At 39.0% G+C, this 12,500-nt stretch overlaps 1 protein-coding gene across 1 annotated transcript in view; it reads right to left on the bottom strand.

Annotated features, from left to right (window-relative positions):
• LOC123768371 (uncharacterized) overlaps positions 1-12,500 on the bottom strand; it is a 291,394-nt gene that overhangs the window by 73,190 nt on the left and 205,704 nt on the right. The window contains exon 4 of the mRNA XM_069336262.1: positions 10,165-10,321. Coding sequence (XP_069192363.1) covers positions 10,165-10,321 — 157 coding nt within the window. The remainder of the gene's footprint in view (positions 1-10,164; positions 10,322-12,500) is intronic.

The following is a 12,500-nucleotide window of genomic DNA, read 5'->3' as shown; positions in this document are numbered from 1 at the left end:
ACTTGAGATTCAGATGAGGAAGTGGAGGGTATTAAATTTTGTGACTGAAAGGCGAGGCCCAGGAGCTGATGCTCATTCTGAAAACATATACACTTGTATACGCATGAATGCAAAGATAAAGAGCTTGTTTTTATCTCACATAAATATAAGCGGGTGCATACACATACACACACATACGTACACACATACACACACACACACACATACATACACACACATACACACACAAACATACACACACACACACACATACACACAAACATACACACACACATACACACAAACATACACACACACATACACACATACATACACACACACACATACATACACACACACACACATACACACAAACATACACACACACACATACACACATACATACACACACACATACACACATACATACACACACACACATACACACATACATACATACACACACATACACACACATACACTTCGTATATTTTGTCTGTCAGCTGGACTGAGCGATGAGTTGGAGTAAATTTATCTCATATAAAAAATATTTCCCCTGAACGGCTGACTGGAGTGGAAATTCATTTTGCAGTTCCAGACCTTTTTTATGTTCCATTCTTCGTATAAAAGCGATCAATAATTATATTATGTTGAAGCTTTATTTTGTCTTTATTGGACTTGCTTTAATTTTGATTCTCTCCTATAATGATCATTATAGGAGAGAATGGTATTATAGGAATATTATAGGATCATTATAGGATAACTATAGGAGAGAATGGCTGTTAGTGTGTTTGTACAAAGCTGGAGGCGAGATGGCTGATACTAGCCTTCCCCAACTTTGCGGGAGGAATGGTCTGTGGTATGGGACGTTCACAGGCTGGTCGAGGGTTGCCAGAAATGAAGAGGTAACAGCATGTCATGATCAGACACCGACCCCTACGATTTTTTTTACCCATGGGAGGAGAACACGGATGCTCCTCCCTCCCACAGCCTCGAATGCTTTCACTGGCTATACCCCCTTTCTCAAAGCAAACTGGAAATTATTATATTTGATAATATTTCACACTGCCAGGCACCTCGGATCAGTGCATCACCTGTATGTCAATGGGAAACCATTAAATTATTTTTATATATAAGACAAAGACACAGAGACAGGTAAGAAAGGTAAGGTGCTTTCTCTTGACATCAATATAAAGCACCAAGTCACTAAGTCTATAGCACTTGGAAGGAAGATAAGGATCGGTCACACCGATCCTTATCTTATCCTTATCACATTTGTTCATAAGGATCGGTGCTGAGACCACTGCTATTTCTCACTTATGCAAATGACCCATCTACAGGGGCTGAGTCTTATATATATGTCAGTGTTGGCCGTCGATGCAAAATTAATGAGAAGACTTGTGACAGATAAGGATTTAAGCAAGCTGCAGAGCTGGTCCGAGAAGTAGCCACTAGAGTTCAACACCAGCAAGTGTAAGGTGATGGACATGTGTACAGGCGACTGGAAAGCAAAGAGGCAGAACACCGAGCAGGAAACTTCCACTGACGACCAGAGAAAATGATCCGAAGGGAACATAAATCCAAACCTAATTCCGGAGGCATATATTAACCGGATAACATCAGCAGCATACTCTAAACTAGACTACGGGCTCACCATAGCCCGTGCTACCTGGAACTTTTTGTTCCAGGTATCGAATCTTAAACAACAACAACTCTAAACTAGCACAAATTAGAATATCAAGCAGGAACCTAAACAAGGATGGAGTTAGATCACTGTACGGCCCCTAGATGAGGTCAGTTTTAGAGCAATTGCCCTATTGTGAAGCTCCCATCTTAAAAAAAAAGTATAAGGAAACGTCCCAGAATTACGTGGAATGGGATATGAAGAGAGACTGAAGGTACTAACACTGACGACGCTAGAAAAGAGGAGAGTGGAGACATGATACAGACGTATAAAATACTTAGGGGCAATCGACAGAGTGGAAAAACAGGAAATGTTCACAATGAATACCAGTAGAACAAAAGGGAATGGATGGAATTTTTATATTCAGAAGAGTCATATTTTTAGAAAGTTTCCTTTTAGCGTAAGATTACTGGGAAAATAAGGTGGACTAAAGCAGTGGGTGGTAAAGGCAAACTCTAGTCATTACTTTAAAAAAGTAGATATGACACCGAAATAGATCAGGGGCCAGATTCACGAAAGCACTAACGCAAGGACTTACGAACGTGTACATCTTTCCTCAATCTTTAACGACTTTGGTTACATTTATTAAACAGTTTACAAGCATGAAAACTTCCCATTCGTCTGTTGTTATTGTTATAAACAGCCTCCTGGTGCTTCGGAGCTCATTAACTGTTTAATAATATGAAACAAAGGCGCCAAAGATTGAGAAAAGATGTACAGGTTCGTAAGTGCTTGCGTAAGTGCTTTCGTGAATCTAGTCCCAGGTGTCATTGTATTAGAGAACTGGAAGCTAGAAAAGCGGGGTCGAAGAGCTAATGTTCGATCCTGCAGGCACAAGTAGGTGAGTACAGAGATGGAGAAGGAAGACCTAGGGTGAGGATAAGTATATAATGTAAAGCTTCAAAGGTCCTAAATCATCAGTTTTAAACATAATCCCTCAAGGATTCGAACCTAGGCCGCCAGCGTAGCATCCCAATACTGTATTCCCCATTTAACCATCGATTGCCCAAGCGTGAGAAGGTAGTAAGCTCACATGGATCCTAAAATCCCAGCAACACCCTTGAAGGATTTTCATTATTTCCATAATTTCCTTAACTCCTTGAACCTGCAAGGAAAAGTTCACACCACGTTCTTAGAGTATACAATATGTTGACCTCCAGAGAGTATCCAGATGTCCGAAATGAAAACAGTGTTACCAAGTGCAGACGAGGAGTCACAATAACGTGGCTGAAATATATTGACCAATCCACACACTAGAAAGTGAAGAGACGACGACGTTTCGGTCCGTCCTGGACCATTCTCAAGTCGATTGTGATCCACAGTGTTAGTGATTGGTCAACAATTGATTAGTGATTGGTCAACAGTGTTGGCAAGTTGCCAGTGCAGGCACGAGGCAAGTAATCGCCAAAAGGGATTGTGTTGTTAATTAATATTTCCACCACAGGGGGGGGGGTTCCAATCTAAAGGATTGGAACCTGAAAGACAGGTGAAATGCCAGACAGCCTGGTAAGTCATAATGGTTTCTGTCGGTCATTTTAACATTTGTCGGGTGTCAAATTTTCCTAAGCCAGGTGAAGCTGAGGCTGTCAAAGTCTGACAGCTGATTGGCGTTTGGGTCAACAAATAGCAATCACTTATTTTATCACAATACATGTTGGATCATTGCCACTTAAGGAATTGTAATGGGTAAAATGGGGGGACCAAAATATAGTTCCTATTTTAATTGTTCCTTCAAGATATTGAAATTGGACATTAAAGTACTTTCAGAGTTGTATAGGTTGATTTATTAAGTATGTTATATCCCTCTATATATGACTTTGTCATATATATATATTGCTTGAATCAATGCAAACAGTAGATCACACACACACACACACACACACACACACACACACACACACACACACACACACACACACACACACACACACACACACATACACACATTAAATTTCTTAAAGACCATTAGACAGTTTAAAAGTCTGGAGACTTTTAATGTTCAGTTTTGCAGTTAAATCATGGGTATACTGGTATGTCCACATCAATCCTTGGGCATACCAGCGCATCCACGAGTATACTAGGGCATCCATGGTTATACCAGGGCATCTATATGTATACCAGGGTATAGCTGAAGACCCCCATACCCCCAGAAAAGACAAAATAACTTGTTTATAACAAACTTTCAAGAAACCACAGCACTGCACAGAGGAGCACAGAGCGAGCTCCACACACACACACACACAAACACACACACACACACACACACACACACACACACACACACACACACACACACACACACACACACACACACACACACACAGACACGCATACACACACACACACACACACACACACACACACACACACACACACACACACACACACACACACACACACAAAATGTTCAGGAATAGTGAATGGGGCTGGCGCACCGTGCGGCCCCATAGTGTAAACTGCTCTCAGCTGCCAGCTAAAATGACTTTGGACTCGACAAATGCAAATGTGGAACTCAAATATGTGCGTTAAATCAGACGCGGGTTAGAATTTCGTCAGCGGGAAGGAGGGAGGAGGTGTAAATAAAGAGTAAAAAGAGGAGAAGGATTAGAAAGATGATGTATAGAAGGAAAAAAAAGATTAAAAGGTTAGAGGAAACTAGATGAAAGAAGGAAGAAGGGGAAAGAAAAGGGGTATGAAAATAAAGAATGAAATGAGAATAGTAAATTGGTAAGAACAGGTGGTAATACCGTAAGCTATATTGTAAATATAGAAAAAAAAAGTCATTATAATGTAATTAATAATCCTAATACATTAAAATAATTATAATCTTAATAATAAAATGGAATAAAATAATCAATTACAAACTGATAATGATATTCTCAGAAGACAAAAGCCGTAATTAAGATCACTGTCTAAAAAAAATTAATACCGAAGTGTGAAACAAATTAAAACAAGCAAAGAAAACCATAAGGTAAAAAAAAAAGTATTTTTTTAAATAGATTTAAATCCATTATATTTTCAGTGATTCCCATAACACTGAAAAATGGAATAATAATGAGTAATAATCGAGTAATAGTGTTTTGATCTCCTTAGTAGCCGAGAATGATTAAAATCGATGTATAATTTGTACCAAAAAAAAAAAAAATAAAAGTTTATATAGTTACACGTAGCGGAAAAAATAATGGTCTCATTTTGTCAGATTAATTGCAGTATTATGCCTCTCGTTGTAGCATTCACGGAGGTTGCAACATATTGAACATGTATTCCAGGGGTGGGAGCTATATACATATGCTTGCTAAACTTTGAGTACATATATATCCATTAATCCGGACGATATAGATGTGTTAATTTTGGGATTAATGTACCCTTGGGGGGGCGGGGGGAAGGGGTACAGACTGGTGCAGAATATTTGGATGTTGTAGACCTCTCTCTCTCTGTCTCTCTCTCTCTCTCTCTCTCTCTCTCTCTCTCTCTCTCTCTGTCTCTCTCTCTCTCTCTCTCTCTCTCTCTCTCTGTGTCTGTGTCTCTCTCTCTCTCTCTCTGTGTCTGTGTCTCTCTCTCTCTCTCTCTCTCTCTCTCTCTCTCTCTCTCTCTCTCTCTCTCTGTTCGTCTATGTTGCTGATTCTCTGTGTATCTTAACACAAAGTGTTCTATGCAACATCCTGAGAAACACAAATAAGTCATACTACAGAATTCCACAGATTTTTGTGTTAATTCGCCAAAATAACACTAACAAATAACCGGAAGTTTTTATCAACCCATATTTTTAAAATTTATTCATAAATGTTGTACAAAAATCACGAAAAAAAACTCTAGTATATTATTAATTTTTACGAGTTATAATACTGGTATAATCCTGAACCATTATAATTCTACACTATGAACTGGATAATAAAAATAAACAGCCAATTACGACATGATGCTGAAGGGATAGTGAGGAGGATGAAGCAAGGCAAATGGGAGATAGTGATAATTGGGAAATGGGAACAAATTGTGAGAAAGATGGAAAGAAAACATGGATGCTATAAATGCAAGACTGAGACAAATATAGGAGTTAACGAAGGGGAGACAGATAATTGGAAATGAAGGTAGAGGTGAGATAATGGAAGAGGATAGTGATAATGAGAGAGAAAATATAGAGGGAGAGGAGAGATAGAGATGTGTGAAGAGAGTGACAATGAAAGAGAAGAGAGATTTCATAAGATGAGGAAGTAATGGGAATAAAGGGACATTGTAATAGGAAATAATGGGAATAAAGGGACATTGTAATAGGAAATAATGGGAATAAAGGGACATTGTAATAGGAAATAATGGGAATAAAGGGACATTGTAATAGGAAATAATGGGAATAAAGGGTCATTGTAATAGGAAATAATGGGAATAAAGGGACATTGTAATAGGAAATAATGGGAATAAAGGGACATTGTAAAAGGAAATAATGGGAATAAAGGGACATTGTAATAGGAAATAATGGGAATAAAGGGACATTGTAATAAGAAATAATGGGAATAAAAGAACATTGTAATAAGAAAGAGTTAAATGTGAAGAGATGAAATGAGAGATGAGGAGAAAGATTTAAGAGCTCAATAAAAACCAGCAATATTAGGAGAGGAAAAAAAAAGGTGAAAAGACGCAAGGAACTGATTACAAAACAGTAATTAAAAAACATTTTGTAGACGACTTAATTAACATTAGTCTATTTGAGACTTGCAAGGCAGAGCAGTGGAAGGGGGAGAGTGGAATAGGAATAGAAGGGTAGAATGACCAATTGGGAAATGGGTGGAATGATCAAAGCCAGTTTAATTAGGTATGGAGAATGATTAATAGTATTTGAGTGAAGGAAACAGCAGAAATTTCAACCTATACGAGGAAGCTGTTGATAAAACATTCACATGTCTAGCCTACCCTTGAAACACCCACTCACATGTCTAGCCTACCCTCGAAATTGTACTAAGCTACACCCACTCACATGTCTAGCCTACCCTTGAAACACCCACTCACATGTCTAGCCTACCCTTGAAATTGTCCTAAGCTACACCCACTCACATGTCTAGCCTACCCTTGAAACACCCACTCACATGTCTAGCCTACCCTTGAGACACCCACTCACATGTCTAGCCTACCCTTGAAACTATCCTAAGCTACACCCACTCACATGTCTAGCCTACCCTTGAAACTATCCTAAGCTACACCCACTTACATGTCTAGCCTACCCTTGAAACTATCCTAAGCTACACCCACTCACATGTCTAGCCTACCCTTGAAACTATCCTAAGCTACACCCACTCACATGTCTAGCCTACCCTTGAAACTATCCTAAGCTACACCCACTCACATGTCTAGCCTACCCTTGAAACTGCCAATCTACCTCACGTTTATTCTGTTCCATAACTCTCTTTCCATTCTAGTACTTACCCAGATTAAACTTACCAACAACATATTAACATTTTCACGTTTCTGTGGCCATTCATCCTTGGTTCACTTCAGTCTTGTCCTACAGCGACTTTCATTTTTCTCGAGAATGTAAATTAAGCTCCTTTAATTTATCATCCAAGGCGAAGTTCCTAATTACCAAGATTAATTCTATCATCCTTCATTTCAGACCTTCAAGGGAAATTTATGCTCATTCTATAGATCGGTACCTGAACCCCGATCACCTAATCTAAATGGTGTCCTAACAAGACTTAGATAAGGTTGATGAATACCATAATTCTTATTTTGAATATATATATATATATATATATATATATATATATATATATATATATATATAAACGAGGGAATATGCAACTACCGACCACTGAATACCCTCTTGATAAAAAATTATTCCATGTACTCCCTTCCTGACATCAATACAGAAATAACAGCTAAATTGTTCAAACATGGAGATGATAGGCAAACAGAACAGATGTTCTCTGTCTGCCTCTCTCTCTCTCTCTCTCTCTCTCTCTCTCTCTCTCTCTCTCTCTCTCTCTCTCTCTCTCTCTCTCTCTCTCTCTCTCTCTCACACACACACACAAATGCATTTTATCAATATTTGTTTTTCAAAGGCTCAACTCGGAGCTCCGCGGATGTCATCAATAAATCAATATTTTTCAGTTTTAAAAACAACTCTTTTGTTCGGCTTTTTTAATGAGAAGATCTATATATTATCTTTAGGAGTTCTGAGGTGAGTTACCTCATTCTGAGGGCTTAGGGGTGAGTTACCTCATTCTGAGGGCTTAGGGGTGAGTTACCTCATTCTGAGTGATTGGGATGAGTTCCTTAACTCTGGAGTTTACACATTAGTTTATTTTTATATTTTGTAAGTAATTAGAGTTGCTATTTTATATATATATTTGTAGTCTGCTTGACGTAATTTTTACGATAGAGCTCTTTGATTTGTATAATTACGTAGAATTAACGTAGAGGCAACGTATTAACGTTTTTAAAACGGCGTGCGTTTGACGGGAGCTGAACGTACAAACCTATTTACGAATACATTTCATGAGACACAGAGATCACACTAACGTGATGCATCAAATGAACAAATCCACAACCCTGTCGTAGCTCAGTCGATTAAGGCAGTGTCTGGGATGCTCCCGGACGCAGGTTCGAATCCTCGTCACGGCCCTTGTGGATTTGCACATTTCATGAGAAATTTATTATCACCTTCTATCCATCATCAATCTTGACAGCCGGTCTATTTTTCTGTCACAATCCTCATGTCTATACTATTGACAGGAGTCAATGATGCATTCGACTTTTATCTCCAGCGATGGAGATTGATCTCTCTGTCTCAGCTTCCGGCGACGACCTCTGAGGATAAAGATCTGTGCATCTCTGTGCTGACTGTGCCGCCTCTTGTTAATGTCTGTAATGAGGGATTAATACTTGAACCCTGGTTGTTAAGTCTTCAGCAGTATTCTAATAGCATCATTGCAACAGCAACAGCATCAAGATTCCCATCAGCATCCACGGGAGATTGCCAGGAGCAGCAGCAGCATCACGGCAAGATTTCCAGCAGTATTACAGCATGGATCAAAAAAGCATTATTGCAGCACGCAGACAATATCCAAACAATTGTTCAGCATCGTTACAGAACTAGCATTATTGTTGTTGTTTAAGATTCGCTACTTGGGACAAAAAGTTCGAAGCAGCACGGGCTATGGTGAGCCCGTCAAAACTAGCAGCTTCCTGTTGCGGTGCTGGCAGAGGTCGTAACGACCCGAACGAAACGAACCAAGTCGCTTTCTCTTCGACCGTCGTATATTATACGCTATCATAGCCAACCGCTAGTTTTCGAGTCGTCGAAGATATCAATTCTTCTATATATAGATGATAACAGTAGGTGATATCGAAGAATATGGATAATAATGTTTTCATGGATTTTAATTGCATGTTGGTGGATTGTTATGATGCTTGATTGGAGATCATTGCACAGAAGCAGATGATGGTGGATGATATCATATTGCGAACTAGGATGACACTGGATGACGCTCATAAAGATGGTGGATGAAGATGACACTGGGGATGAAGATAGCCATGGTGGATTGTGATGATACAACACTTTCCTTCAATGGTAACACAAGATGGTTATCCTTCAGGCAATAAATCAACTCCTAGTGAAGACGAAAATTTACTTGGAAAACCAGAGGCACTCAAGACGGGGTAGAAAAAGCCTAAGCTACTCTATCCCTTTGAGATGTATTTCTTTCTTATCTCAATAAACACACTTGAACTTGAACTAAGACCATTCGCTAAAAGCACTCGATCAAATCCATGAGAACATTTTTTCACTCAAACTTCAGAACCATTTAACAAATACCACAAATAATCAACTAACTACAGAGGCACTCAGCCAATTCTGGAGGCCCTTAAACCACTCGAGCAGCACTCATCCAAATCCAGAGAGGCACTCCAACAACTACAGAAGTACTCCAGTAACTCCAGACACAATCAACCAACACCAGAGACACTCAACTAACTGCCTGCAGGCAATCAACTCCCAACAATCCTTGAACATTGTCAATATTCTTAACCTCATCCTCTCTCCCTACTCATCGAAGTCTAAAGTCTTTAGCCTTAAGCTTAAGGCTAAAGCTCTCTGATGTTCTAACCTAATACAAGGCTCCTTGTAGTTAATTAAGCGCCTTCATGCTTCAGGCTTAAGGCATCCGGCCAACAGCTACCCCTCTCGCTCGTGAGTCGAGGGTTCGAAACACACAGAGCAGGGAAGGTGTCACTCCGAGATGTCCATGAAGTCACCATGACATGTCCTCGATGTCACCACGATGTCTCCAAAGAGTTCAGCGAGGAGTTCAAGAGTTTACGATGCCTGGATGTGGACACCTCAACCCCCAGGACGTGTCTTGTGTTAAACCCCCAGATAACGCATATGTGAAGATTTTGATGAGTTATGCCTTCATATTGTGATCTTCGCCTGCGTTAGAAAACGGAGAGAGGGAGAGAGAGAGAAAGAGAGAGAGAACACGTACCAAATACCAACCACAACCACTTACCTGACCACCAACACGACCCTCTAAGAGTCTGGGAATGTCTGTGTGTGACCAGTTGCTGACTGACCAAGGCTCTACTGTTTTTAAGCTCTCATTCAGCTTAAGCTTCTCAAGCTGGTTGTGTATGAAGCTTCTGATGTTCCACGGTAGGTCATTGTGCCTGAGGGAGAGAGAGAGAGAGAGAGACAGTGATGGTGAGTGAAGCTTATTCTCCTGTCTCAAAAGATTAAAGAATGCATTTTGGCATTATTAAGGATGCAATGCCTTACTCCCGGTTGCCTATTTACTGTTGGATGGATAGAGGCATTAGGTGAAAGGAAACATGTTCATACGTTTCAGGCAGGTAGGAAGAGTGATTTTCGTTATTTAAAAAGAAAATTGGTTTTAAACTGTTGTATTTGAATTAGTATTATTCAATTATGTTAAGAACATGAATTACTGACTTAGTTATATTAGTTTCGGTTAGGTTAGGTTAGGTTAGGTTAGGTTAGGTAGGGTAGCTTAGATGTGGTCATATTTCTACGTTATTTTTAACTAAAATAAACAAAAATAAATTCATATATAATATAATAGAAAGCTTTATCATTTTATAAAAAAAATTAATATAGACCATCAGGAAAACTTGGCTTATTACGCAAATCGGGCCTTGCATAATAGGCCATGTAGTGCGTTCTGACTATAAAGTACAACATATATATATATATATATATATATATATATATGTCGTACCTTGTAGCCAGAACGCACTTCTCAGCCTACTATGCAAGGCCCGATTTGCCTAATAAGCCAAGTTTTCATGAATTATTATATTTTCTCTAATTTTTTTCTTATGAAATGATAAAGCTACCCATTTCATTATGTATGAGGTCAATTTTTTTTTATTGGAGTTAAAGTTAACGTAGATATATGACTGAACCTAACCAACCCTACCTAACCTAACCTAACCTATCTTTATAGGTTAGGTTTGGTTAGGTAGCCGAAAAAGTTAGGTTAGGTTAGGTTAGGTAGGTTAGGTAGTCGAAAAAACATTAATTCATGAAAACTTGGCTTATTAGGCAAATTTGGCCTTGCATAGTAGGCTGAGAAGTGCGTTCTGGCTACTAGGTACGACATATATATATATATATATATATATATATATATATATATATATATATATATATATATATATATATATATATATATATATATATTAAATAATAAGCATACATAACAAAATAAATATATGTAGATTAAACCAATGTATCTGGGAACATTTTCTCACATTTTAAGACCTAGTTAAAAATAATGAAGTTCACTTTATTCCAAAATTTATACGAATTTTTTCCTAACGAAAATTTTTTTTCTGCAATGTAATCCCTTGGTTGAATAATTCCCCAAATTATGGCAAAGACGAGTCACGAGAAGCAATTATCTTAAATTGGACTCGTACATCAAGCCTTGGTGATCCTGACTGCTTACTTCCTGGATGCTGCTTTCTCCCCCCGCCCCCCCTTGCTCTTAGACGCTGTCACACGCTCTCTGCTCTTGCTGCTGCTGCTGCTGCTGCTGCTGCTGCTGCTACAGCTCTTGTTACTGCTGTTTTTGCTACTGCTTTTGTTATAACTACTGTTCTTACTGCTCTTTCTATTGTTCATGCCTCTGTCCTCTTTACTCTCAACTCTTTGTTTCTATTATTTTGTCTGTTATTATCTCTGTTCTTGTTCTTGGTTTAGTTCTTGTTCTTTCGACTGTCCGTGTTCTTGTTCATGCAAGTTTCTTGTTTTTATTTCAAATTTTATATTTTTGTCAATGCTTGTTTCCCGCTCTTTATGATATTCAGTTATTGTTCATGTCTTTCTTGCATGACTGACTCTCTCTCTCTTTTTTGTGCATCGTAGAGAGAGAGAGAGAGAGAGAGAGAGAGAGAGAGAGAGAGAGAGAGAGAGAGAGAGAGAAAGAGAGAGAGAGGGGAGGTGTTCAGAACAATGACAATCTGCATGCTTCGTTAATTTTCCAATATACCATCGTCCTCTCACTAATTTACATAGACACAGGCAGTTGCACTTGCAAAAACTCAATTTCTCACATTCTCCCTCATTTCTCCTCCCATTTCCTCTCTTCTCTTCTACTTCTCCCTCCTCCTCCTCCTAAATCAGGCCCCAGTTTACACCTGCTGTACCGGCGTTACAGAAACTGCTTAGAAAAATACATAACATATCTCTAATTCTTTTCCTGGCAGAGGCAACAGAGACGGTGCTGGATTTTCCATTGTGAGTCTCTTACACCCGAGTCCTGATATCGGTCTTGTTATCTTCCGAAAATACACTGGGATTAGTTTTGTGTTGGCTCTTGCTATC

This window comes from Procambarus clarkii, chromosome 35 (genome assembly GCF_040958095.1).
Source record: "Procambarus clarkii isolate CNS0578487 chromosome 35, FALCON_Pclarkii_2.0, whole genome shotgun sequence".
In the NCBI taxonomy this organism is placed as follows: Eukaryota; Metazoa; Arthropoda; class Malacostraca; order Decapoda; family Cambaridae; genus Procambarus; species Procambarus clarkii.
The sequence above is the reverse complement of the archived record's forward strand: the minus strand, read 5'-3'. Positions and strand labels throughout refer to the sequence as shown.